Here is a 17252-nt window from a genome sequence, read left to right as displayed (position 1 = left end):
GCTCGTGTTGATGTAGTCAGGTTATAGAGCTTGTCAATTAAGCCAATGTCTTGAAGGAAAAAAAGAAAATCTAAAGCTTGACGTTGCTTTGAAGAAGAAGGCATAAGACCTTGTATGCTTCCTATATACAGGGCGTCCCAACTATCATGCACCAAGATTTAAAAAAAAATAGCAATTACGTTACTCGAAAAAAACCTTCTGCATATTGTTTCCAGCAGACTGGATTAGCTGACAATACTTTTTTGTTACTGAGATTTAATTAGGTAATTGTAATTAATTATCTAACTCGAGAACTACTGTCCTAATTATTAAAGTGTCAATGTCCTAATTATCAAAGCCCGCGAATACATGCAAAGGGCCTCGAGCAGCCAGTTGCGCGGCAATATTTCGTGTATTCGCGGGCTTCTTTCACGCTCGGAAAAACACTTTTATGCAGCACGTATTGAGCAACAGAAAGCTGTATCGGGAGTTTTTCATGTTGCTCTGAAATAATCTCATTGGCACTTTGACAATTAAGACAGTACTTCTCGAGTTAGATAATTACATTATATCTACCTAATTAAATCTCAGTAACGAAAAAATTACTGGTGTCTATTCCACTGTATTGGATACAATATGCACTAGGTTTATATGCCTGTTAAGAAATCATTTAAAACATTGCACTCCTAAATATAAGCTATTCACGAGCACATAAACAGTTACATGGTTTTATAGAGGGTAGACGTCGTTTGGGATCCGCACGTTAATTCCGACATGATCTACACTGAAAGTGTCAAGAGGAAGCGTTAAGATTCAATGCAACGCTTATGACGTGCATCTTAACCTTACAGAAAGAAGTAGTATTCACAGCCTTGAATCACGCCGGAAGCCGCACCACCTTTAAAAATGCTTTTATATAGAAACAGCAAATGAAATTCGGCAGCTGTGTCGTTTAACAAACGAGGTTGAAACATGGCAAGACAAAAACGATAACGAAGGCCATACCATTTTTGTATTTTCTATCCCAGCCAAATCATGAATGCTGGAACGCGCTTCCACATGAAGTCGCTGAGCTTTATTCAGTCGATACATTCATATCTGCCGTACAGTTTTATCGGTGATGTTCATTCAACTAGGAGTGCCTTCTATCGCACCTGCACAAAAAACTTCAACTCAGAGTGGGACTTCTTGTAGTCTCTTTATCTTTAATTTAATGCGTAGGCATCTTCTGGCGATTACCCCGGAGAAACCGTGTCTGTCCCGTAACGCCTTGTAACTGGGAAATACGTGTGCAATTGGTCACGCTAAGACATTTATTCGTTTTAATAGTGTAACTACATGTAGATAAGTGGTAGCTTTAGAACCGACAAAAAAGAACTGGTTGATTCCTCTTTCATATGAATCGGTAGAACACGCAAGTGAAACGTGCCTTCACAGAAGCTGCTGCATGTTTGCTTCGTGAACTCACAGTCTGCTGCCGAGAAAGGTGCACGATTTGCGGGTCAGCGGCCGTGTTGCAAGTTTGCTTGGCGAGCGACATCCTGTTGATGAGCGGCGTCCTGCTGCCGAGCCGCTTCGCCGAAGGTACGAGCGTTTTGGTCCGGATTCGTAGTGTCTTGGGCAGCCAGTTGAGTTGCGAAGCGCACAGCTTCAGGAATGCGAGTGGCGGAGTTCGCAGTGTGCGCCGCGATCGCGCGAAGGCGTTCTGCTTCACGCTGGCGTGTCTCTCGCCGGACCAAAGCGAGATTCGCCCGTCGACGTCGTCGCCTTTCTGCGCCGCTTAGAGCAGCAGTTTTCTTAGTTGGCGCCATCGCAAGCGAAGCAGTAGGCGGCGTGTAAGCACTGCTGGTGCAGCTGCGCACTCCGTAGGCGACGAGGCATCACAGGCTAATCGGACGCGAAAGACAAACGATGTGCGAAAACTGTGTCGTCACCTCAACATAACCGCTCTAGTGTCACGATGCAGTACTTCGCTTCACCGCTCCTGTGCATGGCGGCGCCATCCCTGTTAAGGGAGAGTATATTTTAGGCGTTCGTGCTGACGTCACATCCATTGCAGGAAGTTTATGGTGGACCCCGGCATAAAACACTTTCGTGTTAAAAGAAATACTGGTCACTGTCGCCTCTACTTGACCAAAGTATAAAATGATAAGCATAACTGATTGGTAAATGTGGGTTGGCAAAAAAAAAACGCGTAGTGGTAGCTGTTAGGCTCAGATTATACTATCGCCTTGAACGTCCCGTTCAAGATGTGCCTAACTAGTTCTTGCAATGGCGCCAATGAAACGTAAGCTTGGTGAAACGGGGAAGCGACGTAGCAACGCTGAACGACAAAGGAAATATCGTAGTCGGCAGAAGGAACAACCAGAACAGCGACAGGAACTAGGAGAAAATCAACAGCAAGAGGAGGAAAGGAGGTGTCCAGAAGCGGATCGGAAACAACGTTATATAGGGCGACGCTCGACAACAAAAAAAAAAAAAAAGAAAGAAAACTGGTCACGCATAGGCGTATTTACTGTGTGTGTGTGGAGGGGGGGGGGGGAGGGGGGAGGAAGGGGGGCTCCACTGTCAGATATTTAAAACCCAAAATTAGCTTACTATATTTAACCTAAGGGCGAGGGATTCTAAAGTATTATAATCAGCCACGCGCAACAATGGCGTGACTTGTTGGATTATCAAATGCCGGAACTATTGCATCTATATATGGGGTGATTATTTTTAAGTTCTATAGAATTTTAAAAAAATATCACCTGTGGCAGATAGCATAGTTCTTGTCCTGTAACTGGATTATTCGAAGAGGTGGACATTACAACACTAGAAATCGAAACACATATCTAACTAATTAACAGAAATTCACTAATGAACATTTTAATTAATTACTTTACGGCCCATACTGCAATTAAGAATTATATCCTGTGATTTTGCAAGACGTATCCACTTAAAGTGAATTTCCCGAATGACAACAGTTTCGAGATATTATTATTGCGATAGCAATTATATGGACACTTCAACCGGATTTCTGCCGTCGGCGTCGCCGTCACCGTGAGGTTCCGTATAGATAAAATCTTCGCTGCGCGCCGTATGCCCGAGCGGAAGCGTGCGGGGGCGCACGCTATCACGGAGAGCGAACGCACTCAATCTCCCACGCGCAAGCAAGGAAGCGGGAAGCCAGCGCCGGAGGGAGCGGGGGGGGGGGGGGGGGGCGCACTTCTACTCTGCCAACAACCGCGCTCGTCGCTCGCCCGCACCGTCTCTTATCTCCACACGGCTCTGATCTTTCTATGCGCTGTGCATTCGCCGCTCAGTTTCCGTTGAAGCGATAGACCGCACGTACCTTCGCCCGCTGCGGCGTATGCGCTTGCTGCCAGCGTTTTGAGAGTCGCTGTCTGCAGTCAGTCAGTGTGATCTATTCATGTTCGTTTGTGCGCGCTCACACCACGCTTGTTCATTCAGTTAGTAATAGTCGGGCCACATTTTCCAACGCACGCTACACATGCAATGCTGCCCGGATCGGCAGTGCAGCGCTACAGGTGTGTCCCTTCGCACGCGCTGCCCACGGGAAGCGCTTCTCATCAACACCACCGTTTCACACGCGCCTTCTCGTGGTCATCGAGTCTCTCTTCATGTCGGTCTACTTACGCCGCAGCACACCTGCTTACTTAATCAGCTCATGTTTACTACAATTCATATTGCTACCAAAGCCGCTCACCTTACTTCGTATGACATTGCTGTGTTGCTATCGCATTCATTGCTTCGCCCTTAGGGCGAAACTGACATTTTTTACCAAAGTGGGGAACGATATACGTGGGTATTCCAGTTAATTTTGTGATTCAATTCATAAAAGAGCGTTTCTGGAATTCTTTTTTTTTTCTTTTCCTTCATTTTTTTTGGGGGGGGGGAGGGGGGGGGGGGAGGGGTTAATGCGTGATACGTATTTTGGGTTCACCTGCATGATGTCATCAGTGAACTAAACGTGGCAGTTCCTTTATGTTTGGCGACATTAAGGACGAGGTAATGGGTTATGTGTATGCAAAATTCAAAGTGAATGGGTAATTGAGGCCGTGGTAATAAATTACGCGTGTGTGTGCTCTAGAGCGTTATGAGTGTGTCTAACGAGCAGGGCAGAATGTAGCCCGTTGCCTTGACAGAACTACAAGAGCCACCAAGATAAAATTTAGCGAAAATAGGTGGAACGCTATGAAAATCTTCGCGCGAAGATAAATGAACTGGATCAGTAGATTATGTAAAAAAATGTCTTCGTCAAGTTATAGAACGTGTGATATGACCGCTATCAGCTATGCTTCCCATTATCCCGACATAGCTGTAGGTTACAGCATGTTTATATTTCGTTGAAATGGAGTGTTGGTCACGGTAAGCGCCATGTCTGACGAAATGTTTACGTTCCCGGTCCAGTTAGAATCGTTGCGAACCCTCGTTTTTTTTTTCTCCTATTTTCATGCGTCATAAGACGTTCGTAGCTGGTTTCTGCGAGATCCTCAGCGAACTAATCAAGTCACCTTGGTTATATTTCGCGAAAGTAAGGCGCACGTTATGGGTAACTTCTAGGCTAAGTTTAAAGTAAGAGGGAAAATTATGAAATTTTGCAGTGAATTAGGCATGCAAGCGATCCGGAGCTTTATCAATGTGGTTTACGAACAAAGCAAAATTTATCTCCCTGCTCTGGGAAAAATGGGCAGGAAACCGACATCAAATCTAGCAAAGATTCGGGGGAGGCTTGGTTAATGTTCTGGTGAAGTAAAATGTATGTTCATAAACTACTGCCTTTCAAAAATTCCTAACAATAAGTGCTCGAAAGCGTTGCATGCGGGCAAGGTTTCAAAATGGAACCGTCGTATACGAATGTAATTACAGGAAACTAAAACTATATTTCAACTGCTCGAAAGAAACAGCGTCGCTGGAAATTGGTTTAATTCTGCAAGGGCGCAAACGTCTTCTGACGTTTTTTTTTTTTTCTTTTTTTTTTTTTTTCTTGTGAATATTGTAAGTCTCTGTTGTTGAATGTACTGTGCTGTGTATAGCCTCGTTAATACTAGTGCCTTGACTAGCGATAAATTTGTGCTGTAGGCTTATACACAAATAGTATTATTTGTTGAAATATTAGAACTGTAGCAAATGTCTATTTCTATGTACGCTGTACTACTGCTACTGTGCTGGGTCAGTGTCTTCTGTTAGGCACTAATTTGTCATTGTTTCGCCTTTTGTCATTGTATCATCCTGAGATTTGATATAATTTCAAGGAATGTATTCAAATAATATTTCACTCTACCGTGCATTACCATATGTGATTGAAAATCACGTATACGGCTGCTAATTATAAAATAGCCTGACAGATGCATTTACAGGTTTCTTCTCGTAATACAATAGTAATTGTCAATACATATATATATATATATATATATATATATATATATATATATATATATATATACGTAAGCTCGTAAGTAAAAGCGAAATAACAGCCGAGCCAAGAAATGCTTGCGCATTATTAGACAATTGTCTGAATTCCTGAAGCATTTTTTCTTCTTCTTTCTGGGGCACTGTTCTGCCACAAGTACTTTTCCAGTTATTGTGCACTTGCGGCATTGTTCAGGGAAACAGACCTCTCGAGTGACGCGCATTTTATACAGAGCAGGTCATTTTAGATTTTCCTTTTTTTTTTCTTTTGCACTTTCCAACAGTATTTGACACGTGTGTGTTTTTAATAAATTTTAGGCCGCTAAGTTTCTTTTTCGTTCATGCTGTCGGCATCAATATTGTATATTTTATCCTGTTTTCATCTAGTGTACGCACACCTGCCATGATTTCCAAAAGGCAGCTGGCAGTGCCTAATAAAATAAAATAAATAACTACGAATACAGCACAGAGCTTACGAAAACAAAAATCACAACGAAAGTGTTCCAGGAGGCGCCCGTTCTCATGAAGAAAGGATCGCCATATTGCTGACGTATATTCGCGTCTTAATACGGGAATTTTTCCAACTTTAGATTATAGTGGGGTACTATAATACACGACGCAGAAATACCCCAAGATCATCTCAAGCACTCATTTTGGCACTTGTTGATGATGTTCCTTAAATAATGGCACGTCAAGTAGCGACCATATGGTGACGTTTATTTCCAAGCCGAAGTGCAGAAATGCTGCCTAGTCGATTAGATATATCTTATCAGATCCACCAAATTCTTCCCTCCCCCCCCCCCCTCTGCCCCCACCCCCGAAAGAAAAGGAAAGGCAAAAAAAAGAGAAAAGAATAGGACAGGCAGTTTTCGGTATCCGAAAGATGCAAATCATGCGAACGACGAGCCGACAGTGCTAAAGCCACGGTATCTCGCGTTTACCGCGACAGAGCATGAGCGCGTGCCACTGATAAAGGCCGAACAGAAAAACTATGCGGAAAATTGTTGCTATCACCCGTGCCTTAGGTCAAGGACTGCAGTATCTGTTGCCTCGTTTCCTCTGTGGCTTCCTTCTTTGTTTCCGTATTTATTCCTTCTTTCTGTTCCGAGCATCAACGGACCACAAAGCGATGCTGTTGGAGACAGACTGGAATTTATGGTCTAATCTCAAACCTTGACCCTGCACTTGCAGAGGGGAAAGCACAACACGCCATTTATTTGCGTTCGTTCTGAAGGCAGGCGAAAGTGCACGCCTATCCGATGGAAGAATGGCTGACCACGCTGCGCTTATTTCTGTTGTTTCGGTGAGTGCTTAGCCCGGGAGGAGAGGAGGGGGCTGGAGATATGGGGGAGGGAGACACCAATTTATGCGGATGACCAATTTTCGCGGCACTTGTGGCGGGTCTTTGACCGCTCATAGGTAGTTTGGTCACCTCTTCGCCGGAACGCCGTGAAAGCACGTTCTTAGTGGTCGCACTTTTCTTTGCCTGCGGTGCCGACGGAGCAACCTACACGGTTGAAATGCGTGAAAATTTCTCGCAAATCCTTTAAAACCCTGCGGTGTAAAAACAAACAATTTATTTAGAGTGACTGGTTTCCACGCCACGGCGACCTTCAGCCTGATGTTCATTTTTGTTGCTGTTGACGGTTTTGTGGTTGTTCTATAACCGCACTTTAGTCGACGCCGCTTTCAACGAATACCCGCAGCAACGAATACCGCAGCAGCAAATACCCTCATACATAAACGTAGCGATACATCTGTTCTCCACGAGGCCAAGAAAAAAAATGTAAAGCGACTCACATAGTGCGCGCGTTCATTGTCCTGGAGCAGGATGTCAGGCGAACAGCCCGGTTAATATCTCCAGTATAGCATTAAAGCACGTTTCTCTCTCTCTCTCTCTCTCTCTCTCTCTCTCTCGCATTGTCCTATGCAACATGTGAGCGCATGCGCAATAGTTGTGAGTGATCCGTGTTTCCCTTAAAATATGTGAACGCATGTATTTTGCAGGTTAGCGTTTCGAGTCAGTGTACGTCATACATCGCACCAAACGAGTCGACGCCACGGCAACGGGCTGCATCAGCTATTGCGTGAGTTCTACCTTGAGTGTGTCAAAGCGCGAGTCAATTGACTTAACATTTCACGTGATCACAAAAGCGAACATGCGCCTCAGAGCGCGGTATTTATTATTATTATTATTATTAAAGGAAGTTACCTAATATAACTTGAGGTGATTAATAGAGCTAAATGTTCTTGCTTCTTTCAACATTGTTATTCTTATTAATACAGGTTATTTTGTTGTTATTTTTCTGCGTTTCATGTCGCTCAAAACAGTAGAATACTTCTTTTCTTGCGTGCGCTTTCTTTTTTCCAGATGATAACATTTTCCAGTAATTGTCCTCGCGCAATTCTTTTCTTTGCTGCATTAATTGTCAAAAAAGGCTACAATTTGGATGTTTAAATGTCGCTGAAATTTTTTCTTTGTTTTATTTCTAAAAAGTTTTCAATTCCTCATACTCATGTTCTCCGTGAAAGATGTTTACCAGTTCGCATTTTTCTTTTTTTTTTCTTTTTTTTTTTACTTTGTGTAGGCACATACGAGTACATACTGGCTTGACGCTTCCTTCCAGCCAACGAAATAGTCATCCACCACCTCACGAAAGTTGTCCATCGTGCTTTAACCATATCAATTCTCTCTCTTTCTCTCTTAAGATAATTTGCTAATATTCACTAGTTAGGCTTTAGTTAGCAGATTCAAAGCGCATATTGCAGTTGGCCAACCTAAGCTGGTCAGATTACATATCCACTTACTAAGAATTCCGAGACTGGTACCAGTTCCGATGTAGTCATCCCTATATTGTCGTTGTTGTTGCCTCAAAACATGACTCGTACCCACAGGGGGGATTGGCCACACTAGGTTGATTGAAAAGTGCGTCTAACAAAATACCAAGAGGTGGTAAAGGCAAACATTCAAAACGAAGCATTAGGCAACTAAATGCTAACAGAAATATTAGGAGGGCCCATGCACAAATTTAGCATAAAATGAAAATAAAGTGTCCCATGCATGGTCGGTATACCCTAGCAGCGAAACCTTTCTGACGCTTCAATGAACTTGTGTACAGCAGTAATCATCGACCCAGGGTTTATGCCTAATCGACAGTTCCCCAACGTACAAAATGTGTGGTGTAGTAAGCGCTAACCCCAGCTTACTAGATGGAAATACGAGGAACATTCTGCGGAGGAAGGAGAAGTGGCGGCAAGAAAGAAAGAAATGGTCGCCCATATTTGCGGCCAATTACGTTGGCAATAAACCTAATCCCTCTGAGTGCTTTCTTCGCACTATGGATACGGGCTATGTAGAATATCAACTATGTAGAGCAATAAGAATTACATTATTGTATTTCTTTATGTCGAAACTGGAGGCAAAGCCGGGATCCTCTACTAAGTGGAATGGCCTGGACTCAACAATTTGAACGCACACACTAAGATAACTAATTAAGATAGTGAAAATTGCTTCATAAAATTAAGCAACATTTCTTCGAATGAACATTTTCTGCCTTAACCCTGATCGATGGCAATGGGGAAATGTCCTGACTCAATCGCCAGTACTCAGCTATCGTTGGAAGCTCGCCGAATGATTTCTCCATATTAACGCGGAAAGCATTATCGAAGTCTGCTAGGAGATCTGCGTCAGAGCGAAGCGTTGTCTGCACTCTTGCGAGCGGCTGCAGCCCATTTACGACTAATAAACTGGTTTCGAGGTCGTGGCACTTTCGTTCTGTAACTGCAAGTTAACAGTACGCTTCTAAAAGCACAGTTTTTTTTTTATGTGACAGCATTCTACAGGACAGAAACCGGCATTCGTTGGTAATGTTGACGCAAAGCTCCCGGCGAGCCGATACCGGAAGCAGTGTAATCAAAGGTGTGAGTTGCCCGATCCTGATATCAGCATGCAGGAACACAGATGGCGCGCTCACACACTTGTACGGACCAAGTCTGTAGATAGTAAAAACTTGTATAATATATATTTCCTTTTGCGTCTTAGCTTTCCCAACCACTGAAACGCTATTGAAGAGGGGGGCGCAACTACACTGTTTTCAGTGTATCTGCAGATCGCCGCCAGTGCCTATGGGAACTAAATTGGCATGCTCACGCATATCCTATCATTAACACACTGCCCTATGTACTCTTTGCCACAAGGTAAATCGCCTGTGGCAGGTAACCTATTTTTATTCCTACAGCAGGATTACTCAAGAGAGGTGCACATTACTTTCACGAGAAATCGAAACAAATATTCATCTAATTAAAATATCTCTAATTACTTCTTATTTATTTATTTATTTATTTATTTATTTATTTATTTATTTATTTATTTATTTATTTATTTATTTACGGCCCATATTGCAATTTACGAATCGTAGCCTGTGACTTTGCAAGGTGTACCCACTTTGGATGAATTTTCAAAATGACATTCACTTTTTGGGATACGTATGCGCCATCACCAAAGAAAGAAACCAGAAGAAAAGTCAAACAAACGTAAAAAAATGATCTGTTCTTCCGCATTGGATATGTGGGTACGAGCCAGCATGAAAGCACTACGAATAGTGAGAGTGTGCCGAAGGGAAGGAAAAGATGAAAGAGAAAATGCGCGTTCATAAGTGCAGAGCTTTCGAGAAGGAAGGAAGGAAAGAAGAGAAGGAAGGAAGGAAGAGAAGGAAGGAAGGAAGGAAGGAAGGAAGGAAGGAAGACCAAGTGGTCGGGGAAAGCTGCATGTCCGGCGCGCGGATCACACCCCGTATCGTGTAGCGTATAATGATAGACGCGCTTTCGATTACGCTTTGCACCTCAACCAACGACCACATGCGCGCGTGGCTAAGGCCGCTCGGCATAGCACGGTCCGTCGGCTATTTGGTGTGCCCGCGGTCGGCACACTAGTATGTATATTCTAGGCACTATACGACGCCTCGATGCCAGCATTCGAAGGGAGCTGGCATCAAGAAGCACTACCAACGCCACCTAGGTGGCGTTCACCGTACTCAGCACAGCGGAGCGTGGCCTCCGCAATTAGCTCTGAAAATGTTTCTGAAGTTGATCGCGGAGGCTGCAGACGCCGGGCTGATTTGACTCGGTGACGATCAGTTACGTGCTTTGTCGCGCGTTGTATTAGTGTGTCAGTTACGTGCAGCGTTGCAGCGTCGGCTCATGGTCATCCGTTGAGTGTGATGGAGGAGGCCACCAGCGTCAGCGTGGTATCAACGCCTTTTAGCCACAAAACACCAATAGACATTATATATCATGAATAAACATTACACTATTCTGGAGCAGGTGTTCTATACCGAGAGGATTTGGATTATGCATCAATCTCACCGTAAAAAAATGCTCTGTTCTTCCGCATTGGATATGTGGGTATGAGCCAGGGACAAGAAATAAAGAAGGAAGGAAGGAAAGAAAGACAGAAAGGAAGGAAGGAAGAGTAGGTGCGGGGAAAGCTGCACCGGCGCCGCATCACGCGACGCGCGCGACCAATCAAGGTCGTTTGGTGTGTCGCGGGGAGGGAAAGGGAAGGAAAGGGGGTTGACGCGTGCTCCACCGGGCTTCCCTCGCCTCAGATCAGTTTCGGCGCCCGGATGGGAAGGCCGCGCGTGGTACGTTCCGCCGAGGAGCAGGCTGAGTTTGAGCAACGGCGCCGCAAGCTCGCTCGGGAAAGGGCTCGTCGTCGACGTGCGGATTCTAGCGTGTGAGCTTCCGAAGCCCAGATGAAACCCCGAGTTGCAGGAGTGCGATGTTGAGGCCAAACGTCAGCGAAGAGCCGCCTATACCCGAGTTAAGGGCAAACGAAGCGAAACGCCCGCGACAGCGTCGTCATGCCTCAAGCTTCGTTTACCGCCATTTCCTCGACAGCGGAAGGGCTCTGAATTTTAGGGGCGAAGCTCCTTAGGGTCGAGCCTTGTCCGCCATCGCGCCGTTGTAGCCACGCTAGTACTCGCCGCTCCCGCTAGAGGCGTAGCTGTGCTCTCTTTCTCTCTCGGTCCCGACGTGCGCTCTCTCTCTCTCGTTCGTAGCTAGGGGCTCTGCGGTGCACAAGGGCGTAGGGTGCCTCGATGCCCAGCGCCGCTTTCAGGGTGCCACGCTTTTCGGCGCCATCTTGGTTCTTTCCAATACGGAGGCGCTGGGCATGTGGCGGCTGCAGATTAACCATTGGGCAGAAAGAAAGGGCGCCGGGCGTGCTAAGGGTGGTACCGACGCGATTTAAACGCAGATTTTCAGCTTTACCATCTGATAAACAGTTTGCTTGCATAGAGCGCTCGTTTCAAAAGAGGTTGTCCGACACTTTTCGCGTCTATCGGAACCTGAAGGTAGCACGATTTGTTTGCGAGGTTCCCTCCTTTTTTATTTACTCATTTCACTGGTAAACGGCCCGCAAATAGTACTGGAATTCTACACTTGATGAAATGTTAATTTTGAAGCTCTTTTAATAGTAATCTTGCTTCTTAGGGTTTTCCCGTCATATTTATGAAACTGGGATAAAAATTAGGAGACGTCGCGTGAGTAGGCCTGCAGCAGTTCAGGTGCCTGTTGACGAATAAAAAGGCATTTAGAACAGTTTTCAACACTCAAACACAATTTATTTAGAAAAGTAAGCACTAATTATTTCACTTTATAAGCTCTCAGCGAGGTTATCTGGTTAAAATGTGGTTGCCCTACTGCACGCTCGTAGTCGTAGCTACTACAGTCTTGCTAGCATAACACTCAGTTGCCTTTTCAGTAGTTTTAAGCCATCTCAGATACATGCGGAGATGTGTAGACGCAAATCGCTCAAGAAGTTTTCCAATCACATCTTCGTGCTGATAACATGGGTTTTCTGGCAAGGTTACATTCTTTCCAATAATTTCCTTCAGTGCTTTCAATGATTTTTCTCAGACAGCTCAGATCTTGAGCTTCAGCAAAAGACTTGAGAACACCCTCACATTAAAAAACAAATCCATAAGTTGGCTGCTTGCACAAATTAAAATTTGCCGCCTTGGACATATTCATTTAGTTGAGCAAGGTGGTGTTCCTGTCCAGGTTCTTCAGCCGCTAGCATGCACACAGAGTTCCACAGAGCGGATAATCGGCTTTAACAAAAAGCCTGCCAAGTGGGCGAACACATCCTCCCCAAGAGAAGAAACTTCCTCTAAGTCGAGAATGAAGTCGCTTCTCTCATCACTCTCTTCCGACTGAGGGATGTTTTGTGCTTAATTTTCGCTGAAAAAAATCGACCAGGTAGGTACCCTCATCGATCGCGCATCCAGGAAACGAGTTTGCAAGTGCCCCAATACTTCTAGCTACAAAAAAAGGTCAATTCACAAACGCCTAGAATAAACCTACGCCGTTGCAACAAGTCAAACACGGCGATCACACCATACTGCAGCCCTATTATCACTAGAAAAGGCACGCCAACATATACGAGCAAAATGAAAATGATTACAAAGGGACATTATCCTTAACAAAATCATGATCCTCACTCGCATATTTTCTTTGTGTCCGTCGGTACCCAGGTGTCACGTTTTACTAGCGCTGCCCTTTTCTTCCTTCGTTCAACGTCACGGGGGTCACAAAATACCCGCGGCTCTTTCGCAGTCGATCCAGTGCACAGAGCGACAAAGCAGCCCGTCATGTTTCGTTAACAAGCATGAACATCACAAGAGACTACACAAAACACCAGCTCTCGCACCACAACGCCACAAAGAAAGCAAATGGAGCGCGCGTCCGTTCAGCTGGCGCGAAAGAACCAACATGGCGCCGAAAAGCCAGATTGGCGGCGCGGGGCGGTTCAAAGGCTGCCCCCACCCTGCAAGCGGCGCTGGCATCGAGGCGCCCTACAAGGGCGTTCATTCCCGACGCGCGCTCTCTTTCTCTCTCGTTCCCGACGCTCTCTCTCTCTCTCTCTCTCTCTCTCTCGTCTGTAGCTAGGGGCGCTGCGGTGCACAAGAGCGTTCGTTCCTGACGCGCGCTCTCTTTCTCTCTTCCGTAGCTCTGGTTTACCCGAATGATCCCCCGGTGCTTCGCCCACTCATCATTCACGTCGTGGATATGCGGTGATTTTTTTAACAAAACACTCTTTTATGCATTGAAGCCCAAAAGTAACTGGAACGCCCATGTATTTTGTCTCCCACATTGGAAAATAATATCTCGAAACTGGTGTAATCTTGGAGATTCAATTCATGTGAATACGTCTCGCACACTCACCGGCTACAATTCGTAAACTGCAATATGTGCCATAAGGTAATTCATCAAGAAGTTAATTAGAGAATTTTTATTAACTAGTTGAACATGTGTTTCTCTTTCTCGTGCTAGTAATGTCCGCCTCTTCGAATAATCCAGCTCAAGGACAACAATTGTGGTACTTGCGACAGACGATTTCTTAAAATTCCGGAAAACTTAAAATTTGGAGAACGCTTAAGCTCCGGGTCCCGATAGTACGGGTCCCGATAGCGTACGCATCGCATCGTTCGTATACGGCAAGTAGGCTTCATTCACTGCAACACTGAACGTGGGAAAGCCAGCTTACAAAGACCAAGCTTACACCGATCCTCTTAAAGTCGGCTTCACTATTAAACAGAAATGCATTGCCGGAAAGACGTTTTCCCAGGGCAATATAAGTGGTCTTATATTAAAATGTGAAGGCTCTAGCACCTTTTTTAAAATTATTTTATTAATTGTTTGCTATTGCCCCGACGCGCGCAGATCTGGTAGAAATGCTGGAAAGGGGGTTGCTGCTTGAGTTTCCTCGTAGCAGAATTAGGTTTTCTCGTACATTCAAATTACAATCCGACGCCGATTGGTAAACAATCCGACGGCGAATCCGACGCCGAATGGTAAAGTCGTACTTTACCATTTTTCTGACCGATTTCACTGAGAAATTCAATTTTTGTTCACCAAAAGCTTGCACCACGTGGAGGGCCGGTGCGGTCAATGTGGTTGGATGATTTTCTCCGCCACCCGAGATCACGCGCCGGTTGCCGACACCGGATTTTCTGTGACACGGGTCCCTAAACGCTATCGCGTTAAAATAATCACCCCGCGTATAGATGATGCATCTTAGGCAGAATTTAATAGATAATAAAATCGTGAGGAGCATGTGGGCAGCGTCACTGTATCAAGGTCCTAAGGGATGTAGATCGTAAAGTCGGAATAGTTCATGGATGACCATGGGAGGTGCAAGAAGTTCATGTGAATGCCGACGGATGATCATCGAATGACATGAAGTCATATTGCTATGACGTTGCAGTCACTCAGGACCTGCGAGATGCTTTTATTTTGGGGGTGAGGGTATAAAGAAATCAGATTTAATTGATTGGCATAAAGCCGGCTAATGGCGCAAATACCTGGACAAGGCTTTTATTCGAAAACTAAGACCATTGTTCAGCGAACACTTTGACAATTTATTAAGGTTGCCTGTGGCAGATAGCCCAATTCTAGTTAATGAGCTGCTCTACTTTGCGGAGAAATGCATTGGCGTTCCAGTTAATTTTGAGCGTCAATGCATGAGTGACGTTTCAATAGATTCAAAACCTTAACGTTTTGTTAAGAACTTAACTGGAACGCCAACGCATTTCTCCGCAAAGTTCATGAATTAATATCTCGAAACTGGTGTCATCCCGAGAATTCGTTCCAAGTGGATCCGCTTTGCGAACTCCACGGCTACAATTTGTAAATTGCAATATGGGCCCATCAGGTAATTTTTAAAAAACTTAATTAGTGAATTTTTGTTAATTGGTCGATTATGCATTTCAATTTTTTGTGCAAGCTATGTCCGCCTCTTCGAGTAGACCAGCTCATTAACTAGAATTGGGCTATCTGCCACAGGCAACCTTAAATAAATTTTGAAAGTGTTCGCTGAAACACCCTGTATAACGAAAACAAACTGTATAAACGCACCAACTCATTGCAATGCTTGCAAAATGCGCGACATTCGTCTCTGAAAATCCAACGTCACTGGTGAATGCACAATGTGTCTATAATACCTGCCGTAAGTTAAAGCTCCTTTGGTTAAAGCTTAAATATTTTGTTTGTATTGCTTCGTTTCTCACACGTGCGGTTTTTCGTTTTGGTCCTACGCTTGACGCAGACCTAAAAGTCACTGTGGGTGCCAAGTTTAAGCACGATAATAACATAGAAAGTCTGCGACAGTTTAAATGCGTTCATCGGCGAAAATTCCGCAACATGCTTCGATAATTCCGTTGGATCGCTCTGGCACACTAAGTATGTCGTGGCTTTACACATATTTCAGTGGCACAATTGTTTCGGTGGCCACTCCGAACATGCCAATCAGAAAAGATGTGGGAGTTAATCAAGACGCGCACTCTAGAAATCAGCTAATATCGCGCTTCATATCACGGCAAGCAAGAATAGGGCGCACGGTTGCGGCAATACATTTTAAGTGCACTCTCCCCCCTAATTGCGTCTGGCAACCCGCGTCCGCCGTGCTGGCGGCGTACCTGGGCGGTGGCGGGCACGCACACATACGCATGCGCACACACTATACGCACACAGAGACGCACGTTTACCGAGCGCAGTGCAAATCTCGCGAGACGCCGCTATACGTATATAGTTTCGCGGTCAGTTTGTCTTCGCGCAGCCGCTCCACTATTTGCCCCTTGATCACGTAATGCGTCTTCGCGCAATTTCGCCCGATCTGCCGGCGAATGCGTCATTTCTCCACAGCGCAGACGGCGGCGCGACCCCGAACAACCAACCCCTTTTGCGAGAAGGAACGAAGAAAGCATCGGCCGCTCGTTGACAGCCAGCCGTCATTCCTCGTCTGCCTTTCTTTTCTCTCTCATTTTTTTTTTATATTTATACGTAACCACTTGTATGCCGGCATCGCGGCCTCCGATGCTGCGAGACCTATTACTCCCGTTCCTTCGACGAGGGCTTCCCACCTGCGACTGCTGCCGCGCACACGTGGTGCCTGCACTGCCTTCTCTCGCGTTTTCGTCGCATTCTTGCCGGGACGATGGCTGACTGGCGGTTCCGCGTCTCGACGTTTTCTTTTCGCCGTCCAACAACCTGTCGCTCTCTCCGTATCTTCTGTCGTCGCCACTGGACGCTCCCCGCGCGTAAGTGCTGCAGCGGGCAAACAGAGGGCCGCCCCGTCTTCTATTTCCATCTCCGCAGCCTCGCTTCGCCCGCCGCCGAGACCGTGAGAGGCGGCTGCCGGCCTGGCGCGTCGCACATCATGAAGCTACTACCGGCACCACTGGCGCCCCCGACGGCCCTGCATTGGGCTCTGGCCGCCGTGTGGACCTGCTGTCTCTGGCATCTAGCACGTAAGTCTGTCCGGCAGAGGCTATATTCTGACCGTACGTTTTGCGATGGGGTGGGAGAGCTGCCATCTTGACCCTTTGGTTATTAGAAAACTGCCTCGTCACTGCAGCTCTCTTCGTCGCTAACTTTAAGCCCGCGTCTGTGCGGCACCGACAGGAGATGTGATTGCTTCCGTACTTACAGCCACATGTACGGTCTTTGACCAACATTATACTCATCCATAAGAAGGGAGATGTTAAAGAATTGAAGAATTATAGACCCGTTAGCTTGATTTCAGTATTGTATAAAATGTTCACCAAGATAATTTCCAACAGAATCAGGGCAACACTTGACTTCAGCCAACCGAGAGAACAGGCTGGCTTCAGAAAGGGATATTCTACGAAGGATCACATCCATGTCATCAATCGGGTAATCGAGATATCTGCGAAATACAATCAACATCTCTATATGGCTTTCATTGTTTATGAAAAAAGGCATTTGATTCAGTATAGATACCAACAGTCATAGAGGCACTGCGTAATCAAGGAGTACAGGAGGCATACGTGAATATC

At 45.5% G+C, this 17252-nt stretch overlaps 1 protein-coding gene across 2 annotated transcripts in view; it reads left to right on the top strand.

The window, feature by feature from the left end:
* LOC119442511 (chitotriosidase-1) overlaps window positions 1-17252 on the top strand; it is a 41469-nt gene that overhangs the window by 11364 nt on the left and 12853 nt on the right. Inside the window, exons 2-3 of one of the 2 annotated variants that reach the window (XM_037707414.2) lie at window positions 7402-7481; window positions 16552-16703. In XM_037707414.2, the coding sequence (XP_037563342.1) occupies window positions 16613-16703 (91 nt within the window). In that variant the 5' untranslated portion in view covers window positions 7402-7481; window positions 16552-16612. Of the gene's footprint in view, window positions 1-7401; window positions 7482-16013; window positions 16704-17252 lie in introns of those variants that run through there. The other variant, XM_049662212.1, reaches the window with a different exon arrangement.

The sequence above is a fragment of the Dermacentor silvarum genome, chromosome 2, assembly GCF_013339745.2.
Source record: "Dermacentor silvarum isolate Dsil-2018 chromosome 2, BIME_Dsil_1.4, whole genome shotgun sequence".
Lineage (NCBI taxonomy): Eukaryota > Metazoa > Arthropoda > Arachnida > Ixodida > Ixodidae > Dermacentor > Dermacentor silvarum.
Note: the sequence above shows the minus strand (reverse complement) of the source record. Positions and strands in the feature narration are given on the sequence as shown.